The sequence below is a fragment of the Myxocyprinus asiaticus genome, chromosome 22, assembly GCF_019703515.2.
Source record: "Myxocyprinus asiaticus isolate MX2 ecotype Aquarium Trade chromosome 22, UBuf_Myxa_2, whole genome shotgun sequence".
Classification (NCBI taxonomy): Eukaryota; Metazoa; Chordata; class Actinopteri; order Cypriniformes; family Catostomidae; genus Myxocyprinus; species Myxocyprinus asiaticus.
Genome location: NC_059365.1, coordinates 47,243,549 through 47,265,403, shown reverse-complemented (window position 1 = coordinate 47,265,403; position 21,855 = coordinate 47,243,549). Strand labels below are relative to the sequence as shown.

General features: G+C 38.1%; 1 protein-coding gene across 1 annotated transcript in view; it reads left to right on the top strand.

The window, feature by feature from the left end:
• Positions 1-1,455: 1,455 nt before the first annotated feature.
• The window catches only part of LOC127413432 (ephrin-B1-like), a 189,495-nt gene continuing 169,095 nt past the window's right edge, over positions 1,456-21,855 (top strand). The window contains exon 1 of the mRNA XM_051650589.1: positions 1,456-1,571. Within this exon, the coding sequence (XP_051506549.1) occupies positions 1,456-1,571 (116 nt within the window). The remainder of the gene's footprint in view (positions 1,572-21,855) is intronic.

Genomic DNA, 21,855 nt, shown 5'->3' with positions numbered 1-21,855 from the left:
TGCCGTGAGCGCTCTCTCTTTATAGAGCAGTCTCCCGTTCGAATCACAGTGTGAGCCCTCCCTTTCGAACACAGTGCGAGCCAACTCTCATTCTCACCTTCCCCATTCGACTGCTTGCTGGGCTTACCTGTTCAAACGCTGTGAGCTAAACCTCTCTCTCTTAGAACAGTCTCCCATTTGAATCGCATTGTGAGCCCTCCCTTTCGAACGCAGCACGAGCCAACTCTCATTTTCACCTTCCCTGTTCGCATACCGTGAGCCCACCCACTTCTACGACGAGTGGTGGTCTCTTGTTCGAATTGCAGCGGGGCGGTAATCAGGACTCGAGTCGAGTCTCAAGCTCCGAGCCCTCCAGTATACGGACAGCAAGCCAAATACGTTTACTGCTTCAACACAAGATTATGTTAACATACGAACTACTGAACTGTCAGTTTAAATCAAGCAGACCCTAGAGGGTGACACACACACACACACATACAGCTTACCTTTTTAATGTTTTATCAATGTGGTTGTTAACACCAACAACTTTAATAAATAGTCTTCTAGTTATTTCACATTGAAATCCCACTTTTATAATCTGATGCCAAAATATACTGATGCTAAAATATATATAATAAAAAGTCTATATATATATATATATATATATATATATATATATATATATATATATATATATATATATATTATATATTTTATAATACTTTGGCATCAGATTATAAAAGTGGGATTTCAATGTCTTATATATATATATATAAAAGACAAAAACAGATGCAAAAATAGAGTCTCACTTATAAAAGAAACTGTAACACATTGCAGGCAAACAACAACATCGTAATTTATATAACTTGCTGATAACAGTGGATCAGAAGAATTTGACCAAAGTATTAGTTTAACTACAAAAATAATACGTTAAATGCGAAGCATCCGAACAAACCCACTCGCTTAAATGAATCTGACTGACTTACCTCTGTGTTTTGCAGTGTCAGTGTGTTGTGATTGGTGGAGGGAAACGATGGGTTGTCCAGCTTCACTGAGCATCAGATTACAGCAGCAGTTCTTCTCTCAAACAGCGCTGAGCTCTCCAGGTACAGTCTGCATCGATCCACATCTCCTGTGAGAGAATCAATCGGATCTACTGGAGTTCACGAATGAAGGTCATCACATGAGTTCACTGGAGTTTTATGGATGGACAGACACATGCCGGATATACAGATCGCGTTTCTCTGATTACTGAGTCTTGCCTCTGATTACTGAGCGATGCGTATTTACAAACAATGTATTACATGTAATAGACACTGAAGCCAAAGGTTTACTGGAATATATACTGATTTACTCTTCATTTCTGTACGGACAAACTCAGGAGAACAGTGTTGAAGTGAAAAAAACTGAGGGATATGTTTTCAATATCGCTCATTTCAATATTTTAATAATCATATTTCAGCAGTGTTATTCATCATGGCTGGACACGGATGGTGGAAATATTATATGTGGATTTATATCTTCACCTACAGGTTTATATTATCATCAGCCAAATCACTGGACACCATCATCTGGAGCTCTCAAAACCTCAAGTAAGTAGCCTACTAAAAACTGTCACGAAAGTAGTTTAACCCTTATGTTCAAACCCAATTCACATGGTTGTATCGGTTTAAAATAGTTTGATTACTTTCTCTAATTTTGCTTTTAAGCTATGCTTTACCCTTATCATCTTTATTTCAAAAGTACTCCATGAAAAAATATTGTTTGTTTATGACTCTTCAATGAAAATACATGGGAAGATTCTCTGATATTGCGGTTCACTGTCAGTTTAAGTTTGTTTTTCTGTATTTGCAGTATTGTCAAGTTGACAAAAAGATTATATCAAGTTTGTCATAGAATTAAAATTTCTTTTCAGGACAGTTCGCTTCTATTTAGTGATAAAATGGAGGGTTGAAGCTTCAGCACTGTCGATCTGTTGCGTTTGGAAGGAAAAATCAAGGCAAAACATAATAGTATTATAAAATGATTTTCATTCTTCTATGTCACTTCAATAGAACATGAACTGGTTTAAATGGGTAATAATTAATGATTACTAGGATAAGGATTGGTTTATTCATGGGATAAAGCAGTGGTTCCCAACCCTGTTCCTGGAGGCCCCCCAACACTGCACATTTTGTATATCTCCCTTATCTGACACACCCAATTCAGATCTTGGAGCCTTCACTAACAAGCTGATGAGTTGAATCAGGTGTGTTTGATTAGGTAGATATCCAAAATGTGCAGTGTTGGGGGCCTCCAGGAACAGGGTTGGGAACCACTGGGTTAAAGAGTAATACAAAGTATTGTCGTGTGTGACGGCTGTTTGTTCATCAAAGAAACAATGATGGAATTTAAACATCTCTGATAATAAATGAAAGTAGTGTATGAGATTAAACCAACTTGTGTTGTGCTGAACACAGAGAAGACTGAGTTGTAATGAAGGATATCATTACACTGAATTCTGTGCTAATATAGCTGCTTTATAGAAGAACGTTGAAGATGTTTGCTAACATTCTCTAACCACAGCACTTGATTGTTTATTAACTCTTTACAAAATTAACTAACCTTGTGATGGTGCTATCCTTTTTCGGAAACCCTGTTTGCATTTACTAACAGCATTCAGTCACTTTGAATGTGCAGAAAAACATGAACCCCTCTGAAACTGAAAATCACACTGATCTCTATAGATTCATTGTCATTGCATTTGCATGGAGAGGTTTTTATGCCTTTCACATGTTCCTACACTGTAAAACTCTTTTACCCATCACACTGTGTGTCACTTCATGTGTCTTCTTGAAGCCTTTCTGGTAGGAAGTCCAAAGCACAAACAGGTGTGTAACATCACACAAGTGTATGGTTACATATGACAGGACACATACTCTACAGCAAAAATCGATTAATGTCCATTTCACTTCTTTATTCCTATGTCAGTTTCCCAGTAAGTGCAAGTGTTCCTTTACAACCTACAGCTCATTAAAAATAAATTTATAATAGTCAGCTGCTGTTCCTACAACCTCCTGAAATACATCAGCCGCAGTTAAAGGTTAAAGTTACATAAATTGTGTGTATATGTCCTTGAGTTTTGGCAATGTAGATGTGGTTAGTGTCTCTTGGTATCTTGTAATCTGATTTATGAAGATCACTGCAGATACATGAATAAATACTGCCAAACATTTCCTCCCTAAATACATTACATCCCAAAACTTCCACAAGTCATGAGGGCAGGGACAGCAGGATTTTTTAAATCAGAATTTATTTTTGGTTTTACTTAAAATTGAAAAAATAATAAAATCAAGAATACTTAATGAACAAACAGCCTCAATAATGGTTGCATTTTTATTTTAGATTATTTCCAAGTTCATATCCTATAGTTCATATCCTTTATAGCTGAGTTTTTGCAAACCCAGAACCACAAAAACAAAAAAAATAAAACAAAATAAATGAGCAGCAATCAGATATTTATATGTAAAACACATATAAAACATGACTAAAAAACACATATAAAAGTTTATATATGGTTTTCACTGAAATAAAAAAGTCACAAAGGTACAATATATGCATATATTTAAAAATACAACAAAAATAGCTGTTTTCATATATGTGACATATACTTTTCACAAATATTTGTGGCATTTTAATATATGCCCAAAATATAAACCATAATTATATTATATTGTTAACATATTGCCACATTTTAGATTTCTATATTACAAGCAAAACTGCTTGTTGAGCGCGTTTCAGGTCTGCATGCTGTAAACTACCTCACCAAACACATCAAACCTGAATGTAGGCCTAATCATTCTCACCGTTATGATTTGCATAACAACAAATGCATCGTCATGTGAGTTGAGAATCCCAGCATTCCCACTAATGTACTGCTGATGTTCCTAATATTTGAATAAAACTCGCTATAAATTGGCAGCGATCAGAACAGACATTCTCGGGCAGCTGAGGATTATGGCTGCAGTACAGAGTCACAGAGATGGAAGGTGTTTTGTGTTTCTCTCTAGCCCTACGATCACATTTCTCACAGATACAGATCTCATTGTTCAGAACAGGCTCTTAAAGTGTTCCTAGGACAGCGAAAACAGCCACTTTGAGTCTGGTGAACTAACAGCGAGCAAACACTCCATGTGTCTTTAAAGGAAACCCCTGCTGGAGACAGATGTGCTGTGATCATGCTCGCTCATATTCATTAAACTTCTCCAGGTACATGTTCCTCAACATATGGGGCTGGAATATATCCACTTGAAATACCATTATTTCACTAAGTGTAAAATATTTCTGGGTCATTCTCCGGAAACTCAGTGTGTGTCATGACTAACTGGTATAATTAACAGTGGGAAAAATTACTGAGATCCATTTTTTTTAAAGAAAAAATATTGTTCTTGGAAAAAAGCAGAAAAATATTGTGGTGGGATGTAATGATGTATTGCATTCAACCCCCAAACACTCTCAGTGTAACAGTGTTGAATGCTACTTTGTACATTGTAAGGCTTTAACCACTAGGGCTGGGTATTGATACAGATTTCCTGATTGGATTCTGATGCAGAAGCTCACAATTCAATTCAATTCTGATTTTGATTTGATTCCTATTCATTTGCGTATATTTCAGTTAGAATATCCATTTTCCTTACATATGAAAGCAATTCTCCCTCAGCAAATGCTGTTACTTATACAGGGTACCTTCTAATTTCATACATAATAAAAATATAGATTTGACAAATTTCATTTTGGTCACATTTGATCTTTTTCAATATGTACAAAACAACATATTACATCGATAAACATGTATTGAAATTGCATTTGTGTTTATTGTTTAAATGCATAATTTGTACTATTTACAGGTATTTACATTGATATGTTGAACAAGTGCTAAAACCTCTCTAAAACGGTGATGTATTTTTAAGAATAGCAGCAGTTCAGTGAGCGTCTCAAAGAAGTGTTTTGGTTGAGTATATATTAACGAGAGTGAGTCGAATTTAGCGCATCCGTCTTATGTGTGATTAGAATTACATTTTTCTTTTCATTTGTTTTTGATTAATAATTGACTGTAAAGAACAGAAAGAATATTTACAGAGACATTTTTCAATGACAAATGGATTGTATGGATCTCGTCTTTGGACACACATTACACAGTATGAGTCAAACCAATTTTTTATCTCAACACGCAGTGAAAGGATCTCGCTGATGAACTTCTTCAACACTATACTACTCAATCACTGCAGAGTGAAATCTGAACATTTACCAGACAGTGGCCAATCACAGACATGTATAGTCACAAAGTGCAAAATTTGGTCACATCATTGTAGAGGGTTGTGTATAGAGTAAAAGATCAATCTTGGGATTTAGGAATTGAGATCGTTCAAATGAAGATTGCAATTATTCAGAAAATCAATATTTTACCCAGCCCTAATAACCACGTATTTAGGATTGTATGAAATAGTTTAGTGCTCAACAAATATAGTTTTTCAATGGCTGATCCTTAATCTCAATATCATGTGGTTCATCCATGGGGGTCTCTGTGGGAAAATATGATTTCTTGAAAGTTCAGTGGTAACTTTTTCAAATAAAATGTTCTTTCTGGGTGTTTGTCAAAAACTTTGTTGTGCTCAGCAGTGTCATTGAGTTGCCCTTAACATATTTTTCCCCCTCTGGCAATCTTTTCCCCTTTAAATCTTTGAGAGAGTGCTACATTAAATGAGTTTGCCCTGGGGAAGAACTTGCCGGAAACAGCTTTCAAAACTCTTTTGTTGTATTTTCAAAAAGCTTTCAATGCAAACGAGTTGCTTTATAGAGAATGAAGCCGGTGTCATTGCAGAGCGCAGATCAATTCCATGTGTGACACTTCAGAGAACAACGCCACTGGAAAAGTGAAACATTTGTTCGTGTTTTTGAAAAGAGGAAGAGGGATAAACATCATGAGATCATGGCTCAGAGAGGAAGGGGCCGTGGAACGAATGGATGTGACAGGCATTTCAAAACCCATTAGAAAAGCCTTCCGAGAGAGGTCTAATGGAATGGAGCGTCCCGTCTAGTGCTGAACAATTAATCGAAAAACTAATCACGATTACGGCTACCATGATTATTTAATCGTGAAAACCGATGATAACAGCGCTCAGTTTAAGTCTGCTCCTGTTATGTCAATAGTTTTTATTTACAATGTGTTTTTGCAGCGGTTGAGCATTCTAACCAATCACTAACATGTTTGTTGAGCAATGAAACGGCAATGGCCAATCAGAGCCGCTTAAATTAGTCCTCCGTCCTATCAGTAATGACAACTGATCCTAATGCGCAAGTTTTAAACTGTCTGAATGCCCAGATGCTTGCTTTATGTTCCACCTGTGCTCGCGGTGGAACACCAAAATTAATACTGAAGAAACATCACCTGACACTCGAAAAGAAGCTGTAGAACTATTGCGGAAAGCACTTTGGAGTTATTTTGGATACATTGCATTTGCACTGCTCGCTTTGAACGTAAATGTTAACTACACTGCAAATGAACAACATGACAAAACTAAAATGCTCCCGTGCAGAACTTTGTGCAGGGTGTCATTGAGCTCACGTGTTTTGTCATGTTAATACGTAGGCCAATGTGAATTTGATTTGTTCAAAATAGCAATAAAGTAATTCAGCTTAACTGTTCTAAGTTTGTTTTGGAGGTGTAGCCAACATAAAGAATATGGCATGAATAGCATATTTCAGGAATCACCGTCACTGTTATCGTGTCTGCTCTAATATGACCCATTTGTCACGCAGCTGGTATTAGTAGATTTAACATTTTCACGGATCGCACAAACTCCGATCGCAAATGACTGTTTTTAACGTCTAAAGTGCAACCACGATGATTTTACATGAACAAGATCACCATTGAAGATCTAACGGGATGAATGGTCCCTCGTCTCGCCACCAAAGCGCTTACTGAATGCAGTAAGTAACTTGCTCAATTTAAATTGGCTGTTAATATGTTTGAATATGTCACATTATTTACTGTATATGGACTAATAGTTTAAGCGGTAATTTAGCAATAATTTAATTTATTCTATACCATTGTCACGGATCCACCGGACTCCCTCTCTCACACCACACTCTGCTCCCTCTCCCTCACTCCACACAGCACTCACTCTCCCCTGAGTTGATTACGCGCACCTGCACATCATCAGTAATTAATCAAGGACTGCATAAAAACCGTACTCTCACACTGTCATTTGTCTGTTCTCGTCCATGTACACCCTAAGACTACGGACTCCCTAGCTCAGTGTTTCCCAAACTTTTTTCTGCCATGGCACACTTTTTATGACTAAAAAAATTCTACGGCACACCACTATCCCATATAGGCTAACCATCGCCAATATCTTTCCTTTTCAAGAACTTGTCCATGTTTTCTGTCCGTCTTAGTAGCGTGGGTACTTGTAATGTACTATGCTGTGTGAGGTCACAGGTGGACATAGGCTAGTAGGCTGTGGTTTACCATAGAAATTTCATCTATAATCAGTATATGTAAGTCACTAAATATCACACGCATTGTATTTACTTTTTCTTCTCCTAAAGGTGTGTAAGGCAATTTTACATTTGTCCCGATTGAAAATGTACTATGGATGGTCTTGGCACCCAAGTTGAAAGCAGCAATTCCAGTAGGTGCTGTCAATAGAAAAGAAACTTTGTCTGGTACAGTTGCAGTTTGGGATAATAATCTGGTCGCTTCATAATGAATAGCTCTGATTAAATGTGACTTTCCAGTTCCTGCACCTCCAGTAACTAATACATGGAAAGGCTCTGGCTTTTTACCTCTAACTTTCTCTAAGCACCACTGTCTTACTTGATAGATGTGCTATGAGTGAGTCAGTGAATCATTTTGAGTCATTCATGACCGAAATCTACCAAGAGACTTTATAGTGTTTAAGCATTAAAAGAACAAAGCAGATCTATAGTCTTCCTTCAGTCTGAGCATTATTTTTCATCCAAAAAGACAACAATAATAGTCTAATAATAGTGAGTTTCAATAACGTCCTTACCTTCTTCTTTATTAAAACTTGCATGGCTACAAATCTACTGACTTCAGTATAAGAATTATAAACACAAAGCAGATCTACGGTATCATTTTCCTACATGGCTTTTATCAGAAAAGACCACAATAATAGAAAAAAAAAATAATTTTGAGTTTCAATAAGGTTCTTTTGTCATTGTAAAGTGCATTTCACATGAGTTGAGTCGAGGCGTCAACGCTCCGTTCAACGCCTGCATCAAGCACCGCATTGCCCTCCACATGACAAGAGTTGCAGAAAGCGTCACAGAGGGGCGATTTTACGAGTTTGCCATGTAAAAAAGCGGGAGGTGTGCACAATAAACATTGAAAACATATTTGGAAGAGAGAATAAAAGCTTGCAGTTGCTTTGATAGCAGAAAGTAATAAAAGGACTTGTTTATGTTTAGGTCTAAGCGTTTTCTTGGTGAATTTAAATTAGTTCAATAACTGGGGTCTCTGATATTCGTAAACGATAAGGTAATATTTAAATAAAAGAAATTATGAGATATTCGATGTCTTCACAGATTTGGACAGTTTTTAAATATTTCTTGTTGCTTAGTACTCTCAAAGACATTATTGGTGAAGCAAAAATGTGTGTGTGAAAAACACTTCATAGACTTCAGTGTATTTTGCAGCGCTGACGCGAGTCGTGTGAAAGACCCTTAACGTATATAAATATCAGTCACTTTTGCACATTAATCATTGCACTTCACAATCACAAAAGTGACCGATTATGGTTTTAAAACGGCGAATTTCTCCAAAAGGTGAGGAGTTTGGATCCCTGAAAGAAATGTTTTCATGCATTTATTTATTTTGTGGAATTTGATCATTTTCCACAACACATCTGACAATCTTTCAGTGGTTGGGAAACACTGCCCTAGCTACTTCAATACTTACCAGTTTGTTTACCTACCTTGTTATTTGTTCCCATCGTCAGATTTTGGTGTATGTTTCATCCTCCATGTATTCCTCCAGCGATTTGACTCTCCCATTGTTTGTCACGATTCCTACAAAGACCAAAAAGACTGTTGTGAGTTTTCTGATCATCTGCACTTTTTTAATTACCCTGTTTGGAGTTTACTCACCTGCTGTTCGTGTCATACCTGTGTTTGGATTACCTCACCTGTTTGTTTCACCTCTCATCCCTTTCCTTGTCAATAAATCCTCCAATTGAGTCCATCCCTCTGCCTCTGAGAGTTCTTACCATGACAGCCATAGATATCCATTTAAAATAATTTTTATTGGGCCTAACATTAACAAACATTATAATAATATTTAAAAGATGCTTAAAAGAAACTGGAGTGCAGCTTATATCAACCATTAAAATCTGCTACTCTCAAGAACCACACGGTTGCTTACTTTGTGACATCATGTTAATTTAATATTTTAATCGGCATTAATAATTGTGATTACAATAACAAGGGCAACAATCGACAATTATGATTTTTGCTATAATCGTGCAGCCCTAGTCTCGTCCCTACTGACCGCGCTCCAGTAAGTGTGTCACCGCACCAGATGGACTCTTCACTAACAATCCCCCGTATTAATTATAAAACAGTCTTAATCCATGTAGAGCCAAGTAGATAAAGATGCAAGAAAGAGAAAGCGTTATCCACATGTAGAAATGGCAGCACGTAATCTCTGGATTATATTTTCAGAGGACAGAAAGCAAAAACACTAGTTTTTCCATAAATCTACAGTATTTTAAAGGATTTATTTGTGTTAGATCTTTGTTAAATGGGAATGCTAGTGAATTCCAATCTGATCTCTGATCCCTCCCCCACCCTGTGTTCATGTTCCTCAGGCATCACAACAGAGCCCCCCTGAAGGCCCCGTTCACTCATTTCTTTGCAGACTCACAGCGTGACGTGTTCTCGCTCAATTGTTGCGCGTTAACAAAAGAGTCTGTGGGAGAGTGGCACTGTTAACGGTCCGATCGTCTCTCCGAATCGCTCAGACTCTGGCCTGTGACACTTTATTCCCTAACGATAGAAGCCTGACAACTGATCCACACATATTTTATCCCATAGAAATCCCAAAATTGCAAATGATAGCCAGGAAGCGCCACTCTTAAAAATAGATGCTTTTTTATGAGTATAAACACCACCAGTCAAATGTTTGGACACTCATTCATGATTTTAACCAGAGTATTCACACTCATGGAAAAGTCATGGAAATTCAAATAGTTTAAGTAGTTATGCTCACCTCAAAATATTTAATTGGCTATAAATACTTTTTGTGTGGAAAATCTCATATACATTTTTCTAAAAAATCCATATCTAGTAATCGCAAACAACTGGAAAAGTCGTGGAAGATGATTGTTTAAACAGTTTTGAAGGAGTTCCCATGCATGCTGGACAGTTTTCTGGTTTTCCTTATACTCTCCAACTCCAACCAATTTCAAGCATTTAACCATAAGCATGAGAAACATACATTCAGTCAAGTGTACTCAAACTGGCTCTGTATATAAAGTTTTTTTAGTTATGAATAACTTGGATAATAATAATGTATTATTAAAGGATTTCTATGCCCAGCCTTATTTCTTTGAAAGTTTTTGGACCGGTGCCAGTTCACAGTGAACGGAGTTACCTACACAATGGCGAAAATAGAAAACAAGCGATCGATAGAATGTACAGTCGTTCATCACTGCTGGTCAGGACAAAAACTCTGATTAACATAGAAAATATACCTTTTATCCCTTGTCGTTTGCTGTCAGGTTAGGAAACTGTTTGTGGCAGCCTGTAGCCTCCTCTATGTTTCTGTTTGATTTCCGAGTACTCCATTCCACTAAATAAGGCTGGGCATAGAAATGCATCAATTTTTCAACTACAAACTCTTCAGGCATGTTCCGTAAGTTCTGTTCTCTGATTCGTGTGCAGCTGTGTTGTGTTTGTGACCTATTTTTAGATAAACAAAATGAATTTTCTCTTGAACGCCCCAATGTCGCGAGTGGGCTGCATGAACTGTTGCTCTCGTGCACAGGAGATCAATGGTCAGTGAACATTTTCACAAAATAATACATTAGTTTTTGGTTTGTTTCTCAGCAAACCTTATCGTATGCTTTCATAACAATCATGGTATAATTAATTAGACTTCTGAATTATACATTTGCTTTCTTTTGAAGCTTGAAGAGGTGGTCACCAGAAACTGCCATAGTATGACATCATTGAGCACAATTTTTTTTTTCACAATTTCTCCCTTTGTGTTAAGAAAAAAAAAGAAAGTCATATAGGTTTATAACAACATGAGTAAACAATGACTGGATTTAAATGTTTAGGTGAACTATCCCTTTAATTCAGGGTTCCCATTTTTTATTTTTTTTATTTTTGACCAATGAAATTCCATGGCTGTTCCATGACCTTTCCAGCCACTTGTTGTTAATGGATACACATTTATTTTTGTAGAGCCGAGGAGGTGCGGGGCCGGGCTGGAATGAGACACACCCGGTCCCCAATCAGCCTGATGGGGCACACGAGGGATAAAGGCGGCCGGGGATGACAGTTTGAGAGAGAGAGAATTACAGACAGCTGTACTGTGTGTTTATAGTTGTGTGTTTTGTTTAAGTTGTTTATTAAATTATTATTTAAGTTGTCAAGCCGGTTCTCGCCTCCTCCTTTCCACCGAACCCCCTTACACTGGTGCCGAAACCCGGGAAGGAGGAGGGATTCCCGTCGCAGAGTCCTCGACACTGCCGTCCACCCAGGGGAGCGCCGCTGCCATCCGACGGGGGACGGAGTAGCCCGACCACCCGGATGCGGGGAACGGCCGCCGTCCGCGAGGCGAGTGGGGACGGGACTCCCCGACCGCCTGGAGCGAGGGAGCCGTTGCCGGGGGCGGAGGAGTGCCCTGCCATCCCCCGGGAACGCGGAGGTGTTGAGAGAAGACTGCCGTCCGCGGGGGGAGGAGGGAAGCGACTCCCCGACCGCCTGGAGTGGTAGGGCCACTGCCAGGGGCGGAGGAGTGTCCCCACGGGACGCCGGGAACGCGGAGGGGCATTCTGTCCACTGGGGGTCGGAGGTCTGACTCCGGTCCGCCCGGGGAGGAGCGGCTGCAGTCCGCCTGAGAGGGTGGAGTAGTGATCAAGGACCACGCGACAGCGCATCAGAGAACCTCAGAGTTTCTTTTTTCTCTCTCTCCTATCTCTCTCTCTGTCGCTCCGTGTTGGCCTTTCCCTCGCCATTTTGTTTTGTTGTTTTTCCCCTCCTGTCTCCTCCCAGGTCGAGAGGAAGGGTGGGGGATGTACGTAATGCCGGGGGCTCCCTGGCCTGAGGCAATGCCGGGAGGAGTGTAGAGCCGAGTAGGGCGGGGCCGGGCTGGAATGAGACACACCCGGTCCCCAATCAGCCTGATGGGGTGCGCGAGGGATAAAGGCAGCCAGGGACAACAGTTCGAGAGAGAGAGAGAATTACAGACAGCTGTACTGTGTGTTTATAGTTGTGTGTTTTAAGTTGTTTATTAAATTATTATTTAAGTTGTCAAGCCGTTTCTCGCCTCCTCCTTTCCACCGAATCCCCTTACACTTTTATTTTTTATTTTTTATATAATTTTGATTCTGACCAATTTGCTAAAGAACCATTTAGACCAATTTGTACAGCATTTTGACCTGTACACTGACTCAATTTATTCACACATGAAATCAGACATCACTATGCCTTGCAAGCAAGTTTTACTCTACAAAATAGAAATATCTAGTTACTGGAATATAAGAAACGTCCCTTTTTCAGGACACTGTATTTTAAAGATAATTTTGTAAAAATCCAAATAACTTTACAGATCTTTATTGTAAAGGGTTTAAATAATGTTTTCCATGCTTGTTCAATGAACCATAAACAATTAATGAACATGCACCTGTGGAACGGTCATTAAGACACTAACAGATTACAGATGGTAGGCAATTAAGGTCACAGTTATAAAAACTTCTTCTACACCAAAAGAAAGATGCCCAGGGTTCCTGCTCATCTGCGTGAACGTGCCTTAGGCAAGCTGCATGGAGGCATGAGGACTGCAGATGTGGCCAGGGCAATAAATTGCAATCTCCGTACTGTGAGACGTCTCAGACAGCGCTACAGGGGGACAGGAAAGACAGCTGATCGTCCTCGCAGTGGCAGACCACGTGTAACAACACCTGCATAGGATTGGTACTGTACATCTGAATATCACACCTGCTGGACAGGTACAGGATGGCAACAACAACTGCCCGAGTTACACCAGGAACGCACAATCCCTCCATCCCTCCATCAGTTCTCAGACTGTCTGCAACAGACTGAGAGAGGCTGGACTGAGGGCTTGTAGGCCTGTTGTAAGGCAGGTCCTTACCAGACATCACTGGCAACAACGTCGCCTATGGGCACAAACCCACCTTCGCTGGACCAGACAGAACTGGCAAAAAGTGCTCTTCACTGACGAGTCGCAGTTTTGTCTCACCAGGTGTGATGGTCGGACTCGCGTTTATCGTCGAAGGAATGAGCATTACACTGAGGCCTGTACTCTGGAGTGGGATCGATTTGGAGGTGGAGGGTCTGTAATGATCTGGGATGGTGTGTCACAGCATCATCGGACTGAGCTTGTTGTCATTGCAGGCAATCTCAACGCTGTGCGTTACAGGGAAGACATCCTCCTCCCTCATGTGGAACCCTACCTGCAGGCTTATCCTGACATGACCCTCCAGCATGACAATGCCACCAGCCATACTGCTTGTTCTGTGTGTGATTTCCTGCAAGACAGAAATGTCAGTGTTCTGCCATGGCCAGCGAAGAGCCCGGATCTCAATCCCATTGAGCACGTCTGGGACATGTTGGATCAGAGGGTGAGGGCTAGGGCCATTCGCCCCAGAAATGTCCGGGAACTTGCAAGTGACTTGGTGGAAGAGTGGAGTAACACCTCACAGCAAGAACTGGCAAATCTGGTACAATCCATGAGGAGGAGATGCACTGCAGTACTTAATGCAGCTGGTGGCCACACCAGACACTGACTGTTACTTTTGATTTTGACCCCCCCCCCACCCTTTGTTCAGGGACACATTATTCCATTTATGTTAGTCACATGTCTGTGAAACTTGTTCAGTTTATATCTTAGTTGTTGAATCTTTTTATGTTCATACAAATATTTACAAATGTTAAGTTTGCTGAAAATAAAAGCAGTTGAAAGTGAGAGGACATTTATTTTTTTGCTGAGTTTATTTAATGCAGAGAAAACTAGAAAAAAAATGTATATTTACAATAGATATTTCCATGACTTTTAAGGTTTCATCAATTAACATGACTTTCCAGGACTAGGAATTACAATCTTCAAATTCACTAATATTTCCAGCTTTTCAGTGACCGTGGAAACCCTATTGATTGCAACACATGTGTGATTGAATACTGTGTGACTTTTGCAATAGTACAGGTATTGTTTTAAATGGAATTTGTCTTCAGATTGTGGGATACAGCACCATAATGTAATTATTTAGATTTTTGTCTTGATTGATGGAGTCAAATGTTTCCAGATTTCACAAACCATATTCTATATCCAGTCACATGCAATATTAGTCAGCTGATCAAGTTAAGTAATTTATATTCGAATAGCGTTTTACAGTACACATAGTTACAAAGAAGCTTTACAGAAAATTATGCTATAATGTCTAATGTTTTAAATGTCTTAGCTCTAAAAAGGCGATGCATATAAAGGTACCTCTGAAAATTAATTATTTGCTATTTTTCAACACATTACAGTAGGGCACACATAATACATTCCATGTTTTCTTTCAAAAATATTGCTTTTATTTTCAATTTTGTAGCTTGTAGAAATCATGAAAATAACATTGAAAAGATAGGAGGTCAGCTGCCTTCTCAAAATATTTTTGCATTTTTACTTTCAGGTTATCTCACTCATGTCTCTTCAAGAGCTGTCTTCAATCGTGCTTAGATATATAAATCTGCAATCAAACGTCAGAGATATCAATAGAAAGAAACATTTTGGATCAAATTCTCCCAAGGCTAAAGTATCAGAGATATACTATCCACATTAGTTTTTAAGACACAGTTGATACAAAAGTGAGAATGTATATGTCCTGAGATCTGAAAGAACATCATCTGTGTGCTTGGGAAATTAAAATTCAAGAAAAGCCACAACCAAAATCTGACAGAAAGTAAAAGCACTTTCAAGTTTAATGTCCTTTAATTGCATCCGACAGAAATCCTTCAACCGTCAACATGAATGTGTGAGATTGAGTCAGATGAGATGAAGATATCAGTGTCATTCTTTGGCTGGGATCACAGCGAGAGATGTAGATGTTTTGGCATGCTCTAGTCTCTCGCCACAGTTGAAGCTCCAGCAGGATCTCATAGCAAACTGAAGTGAACTGCTTTTTCTGCTCATGGTTAGGAAGCCGTTTGCTCTGGCCTCACATGTTTGTCATTTACCTCCAGTGTTTACTTTTATGATGTGTTTAGGTATTAAAGCTGTATGTGTCCATGAAATCTAATACAAGATATTAGCTCATGAAGGGCTGCTGAAGATGAACATTTACTTTCCAGACCACCTGAATGAGATTTTAGTTTCCTCTCACAGCCGGATTAACTGACATCGTAAATGTGAAATGCTGAAGCGAGCATCTGCACATAAGATGAAGTTTTTGGTTTAGTGGCATCAATAATTCATAGTGTCCTTCTTAAGAGTGATCACACTGGATGTTAAAAGGCTGTTGAAGCTTTTAGAATGATCTGTGCTGTGTTTGCTGCTACAGTACTGTGTGAATTATTCAACATTCTCATCATTAACTTCAGTGGCATTTTTCTCTGATTAGACTCTGTGATTCTGAAAAATTTAAACTTTTCTCCTGGACACATTACACACATTATTTTTTTTAATCAGCTTAAATTAAAGGCAGTGCAGCAAATACTACCATGATGTAAATACTTCAAATAAGGTCTATCAATCAATTATGATTTTTGTATAGAATTAATTACATGACATGCCGATTAATTAATTGCAACAAATTGCGTATCAATATTTGCAAAGAAAGGCCCCAAAATAAGTAATAATAATTCATTATAAATATAAGATATAGTGCCTATAATAAATATAATAATTCAAATATTTACATCTGTGCTGTATTCAATTATTGGTTTACGTTCATATGCATCAGACAGACACATTTGAAGCATCTCACCACATTTTTAGGAGGCTGTGTCAAGTTAAAAGTTGTTGAAACAATGAAAATCCCTTCTGAAGATCTCTGCATTCTGTTGTGCTAGAACATGTCCTGTGTGAACGGCTCTCATTCTGTGTCTGTGCTGCTTGTGAGGTTTGTTGAGGAGTACTGACTGCCCCCTGCTGTCCAACTCGTAAAAACAAAAGTACCTCAAGCTTTAATTGCTCCAATGGTAGGAAAATACATGCTTTCATTATGGCATTTACATACGGCTCAGGGGGCATGATTAATTGCATACATTTTATTTTTTTTATTTAATTAATAAATTAACATGTTAAATTGACAGCCCGACTCGTTTTCTGATGATCTTTATTTTTTTTTTTATGGAATACCCAATTACCAATGCACTCTAAGTCCTTGTGGTGGCGTAGTGACTCGCCTCAATCCGGGTAGTGGAGGACGAATCTCAGTTGCCTCCGCATCTGAGACCGTCAATCTGTGCATCTTATCACATGGCTTGTTGCGCGTGTTACCGCAGAGACGTAGCACGTGGTGGCTTCATGCTATTCTCCGCGGCATCCACACACAACTCACCACGTGCCCCACCAAGAGTGAGAACCACATTATAGTGACCACGAGGAGGTTACCCCATGTGACTCTACCCTCCCTAGCAACCGGGCCAATTTGGTTGCTTAGGAGACCTGGCTGGAGTCACTCAGCACGCTCTGGATTTGAACTCATGACTCGGGGTGGTAGTCAGCGTCTTTACTTGCTGAGCTACCCAGGCCCCGCTACTGATGATCATTTTTAATGATTTATTTATTGCAGTTAAGAATGTCGGTGTTAATTGTAATGACATTTTTTGACAGGTTTTGTGAAATTCACACAGGCATCACAGAAATATCTCTAGGTCTTGACTCCGTTGCTTATTCTGTTATCAGGGATGTGTGTTGGTATGCAGAGTCTTCAGACGAGTCAAATATTTGTTTTGTCCTTTTTAAATGCTAGTGCAGTTGCAGCTATAAATATTTAATCACTGAATATCTATTGCATTTTGAGATTATGAATGTTATCTTTAGATTCTGAATAAAAGGTTCTTATCCTTACTGAAGCTGAACCTGCTGTTCACTGGTGAAACATCCACACAATATGCAGAATAATGGCACTAAAGGCGTGTTGCTCTCCATATTGTTGTGGTTGAAAAAGTCAAAGATAGAAAAAATATTTTCCAGTTGGACAAACCCAACCAACTCCGCAGCTGCAGACATTCAGATATATGAATCTGCTGCTGTATAGAGTCAGAAGAGTAATCTATATGTGAATCATATGGCAGGACATGAGCACAACGGCTCACACAACTACAGGTGTAAATGCACAGGTGTCTGCTGGACTTCTTCACAACACTTCTTACAGTCATGACAGCAGAAGTCAAATTGAAGTTTTGATGTTGAACACTATCTGGTGGAAATCTAGCGATGAATTCACACATTTACTGAGGTATTTTGGTCTTTAGTTATGAAATCGAGTCCCTCTTATATTTTTAAATCACATTGTTATTTTTTTACCCATTTTATCTAGCTAATTATTACTAAATTAAAGTTTAGTCTGTGTTCAAGGTAAATTTACCTGGAAGGCTGGTGTTATTCTGCCTAGAACAGAATTCAAAGTGTAAATCTGGAGCGGAAACAGGATCCATTTTTTACCTAAAAAGCTTTTTGAGAGAACAACAAGGGCAGCAAAATGGCTCTGATAAAATGTAAAGACGTTTCATGAAGAATGCAAATCCTTTTTTCAAACATTGAATTCCTTTCAAATCTATTTCCCTTGCCTCGTGACCATGACCGTGACCTCATTGCTATAGAAGTCTTCAGAAGATCGAAATATCTTTCTCTAGAGTAACTCATTCCACAGATGATCCTCCATAATCTTATGACCAGTGTCATATAGAGGTCCTAAATGTAAATAAACAATACATTTACTTCCCCATTGAATACCTTTAATTCTTTTATACTATACAGTATGTAACAGACCAGACTATATGTCCAGATAGAAAATAAGAAAAAAAACATGTGTAGGAAGCGTTGTCACAATTCCAAAATGTGTGTAGTTCAGTAAACATGATTTTCAATACTAATTTCGACCTGGTCTCACAGAATCACGCTACTATACCTAGATTTTTGCAAAATGATTTTTACGTGGCTCGTTGTACATATCGTGGCAGTTTCCTTGTGAAATGAACACCAGAGGCGCTACTACAATGACTTTTATTCAGTTTCACACAAATAACGAGTAAAACGTCATAAACACTTACTTTTCACCCTGTTCCTCAAACAATGCTATTTTATGACATCTAAACACTTTTACTGTAGCGCATGACTCATTTAATGTTTGCATTACATAATCAACTACATTTACAAGCTTGTTTGAGTGTGATCAAATTGTGCGGTAGCTCAACTGATAGAGCATTGCACTAGCGATGCGAAGGACTGGGGTACGAGGCTTGAAGTTTGCTCTTTATGACATCAGTTAGGTTTAAGTTTAAGGTTTAGGGTAGGGAGGTTGGTTTTATTTAAAATTTGATAGAGCATTAACCTTAAAAACCTCATCTGATTGAGAGAACATTTAACTCACTTTCAGAGCTGCACAGTGGACGTTTCACCTTGAAACTGCCGCGATACGTTTAATGCACCACGTAATGCAATTTTGCAATCAATGTAGCCACACACTCAAAAAAAAAATTTTTTTTGCCCATAATAAAAGTATTTCATTTAAATAAAGCATATGTAAAAAAGTAAAAAATTACTCTACCACAATGTGAATGTAAGAAATATTTTTTTTTTTTTATAGAATTAATTACATGACATGCTGATTATTAATTGCAACAAATTGCACATCAATATTTGCAAAGAAAGGCCCCCAAATAAGTTAATTCAACATAAACAATACATGATCATTAAATTAATTATAAATATAAGATATATAGCCATTTTGGACGGTTCAGTATTAAAGTTTTCCAGGTAAGAAGTTTTATAAATTAGAAACTTTTGTACATTCTACAGAAACAGATTTATGATGTACAGTAACTAAGTTTAGTCATTGTGTTAGATTTGTTGTGACTGCATGTTAACATTTTGGCGTTCTTATTTTTGACATGCTAAAGTGAATTAGCTTAGTTTACTCTTCTTACTACTATTTACACAAATATAAAAACTGCACAATGTTTGTAGTTTACAATTAATAACAGAGATAACTTAAGATATGGATAGGAATGTATGTGCAATGTTTTCGATCGTCTTAATTAGTTAAACGAGCATAGATTTGCCACGTGTCTGAATGCTGGCTGTTTTTAGTTAAAATGTTCAAATGAAAAACAAAAATCAATCAACTGGAAATGAGCGGAACATCCATATGTTTTATGTTGGTTTGTAATCATAAACTGTGACAATTTTTTTTTTAAATCCAAAAAATCAGATAATCCAATTCATATGTCACCATTAATATTTCAGAGATAATAGTGTGACATTCTCCCAATTTTTGATGTCAGTTGTACATTTGGGGCAATCTCGTAGTTACAGTAAGTATGTGCTTTATAGTACTAATAATTAATACTATTTAATAAGAGGCATACTGTCTTTGTATTTCTTAACAAATATGTTGATAATCCTTTGTCCCCAGTAAAGCAGAAGTAAATGTCCTCCCTTGCCTTGAACAGAGACAACAGAAAGCCCGGCAAAGAAAAGAATTGCTGTCTTGACTAAAGTGAAAAGAAACATAAAGAGGTAGTGAAAAAGTGAGAAAAGCATATTACCTTGTTATATACAGTACTGTGCAAAAGTTTTAGGCTCTTGTGAAAAATGTTGCATAGTGAGGATGTCTTCAAAAATAATGCCATAAATAGTTTTCATTTATCAATTAATGTCATACAAAGTCCAGTAAACATAAAAAAAGCTAAATCAATATTTGCTGTGACCACCTTTGCCTTCAAAACAGAACCAATTCTCCTAGATGTACACCTGGACACAGTTTTTCTTGGTTTTTGGCAGATAGGATGTTCCAAGTTTCTTGGAGAATTCGCCACAGCTCTTCTATCTATTTAGGCTGGGTCAATTGCTTCAATCTCTTCATTTAATCCCAGACTGACTCGATGTTCAGTAGGGGGTCTGTGGGGTCCATGCTATCTGTTGTAGGACTCCCTGTTCTTCTATTGTAATATTTTCTATTTACAAAAGAAATGTTTGGGAGTCTAAAATTTATATTTCCTATTGACACACTAAAGCTGAAGATAACTATCTTAAGATAAATGTTTTTGTTAAACATCTTATGTGCCTAAGACTTTTGTACAGTACTGGAAGTGATGCAAATTGTGGCTTGCCCTGTTCACTGCAAGTAAAGTAAGTGTTGTTGATATTTAGAGCTTAAGTGTGTAACCTTTTGGATGTTAAACTACTCTCTCTTATCCCAGTTCACCCAAAAATGAATGTCATTATTAACTCACCCTCATGTCATTCTAAACCCATATTACTTTCATTGTTCTGCGGAACATAAAGGGATGTATTTCAAAGAATGTTGCGATATCAAAGAACTTGTTTTGTACTGTCATACTGTACTTGAAGTGTTGGTTGAGTTGGTACAAAATTGAAAATGTGCAGCGATTGTTGAGTGCAGTGCTAGAGATGTTGAACAGATTGATAGCGACTGTCCCTTTAGTCTACAATCACTTTCATTGGATCTTTTTTTTTTTTTTTTTTTGTACAATGAAAGTGAATAGGAACTGTCAGAGTCTGTCAGTCCCTAACAATCTGCCCAACATCATCTATTGTGTTCCACATAAGAAAAAGTTGTATGGGTTTGGAACGACATGAGTGTGAGTTAATGACAACAGAAATTTCAATTTTGGGGGAACTCATTGTATAACATTGAGTTCTTAAGATGTTATTGCACCATTTTTATTTTTCTCAGACTAGTTTTGGGGGAAAAGGGTGAATCAACCATGTTTCAGCTGCACTGGATATTCCAGTTTTTGGTGGAGGTACAACATTTAGAATAAGTAGTGTTTGTTGAATGTTACTGTGAGTGATGGCTGATTAGTCCATGATGTGAAAAATTATCTTTCTGTTTGATTCCTTGTTAACTGTAATTGTGAAAAATCTCTCTGTGTAATAACATTTTAAGCATCTGTTTGTTTGTTTTTTGGATTGGATGTCACAGTTTGAGGAAGCACAAAATTGAGAATAATATATACTTAACAGTTGGGCTGCCTTTATTTCTAAAGTATTGCATTTGTGCAAAACAGCAGTTTTGTTACCATGTCCTTTTTTGTCAGCTTCCATGTTTGATATGTCTCATCTGGAGCAATTGGAACAAAATACATGTTTTTGAACCTGTGCAAATGTTGTGAACATCCAGTTATTTGATAGATTTTAATAAAAAGAATGAATACAGCAAATACAGAATAAAGCAATTAGTCATTTGAAATGAATATGTATGACACACATGAACATCCTGGTTACTTTCGTAACCTCCATTCCCTGATGGAGGGAACAAGACCTTGTGTCGATGTAGTGACACTAGGGGTCGCCCTTGGGAGCCCCAAACACCTCTGATCTTTGAGAAAAGGCCAATGGGAACTGGCGAGTGGAATTTGCATGCCACTCCCCCGGACATACGGGTATAAAAG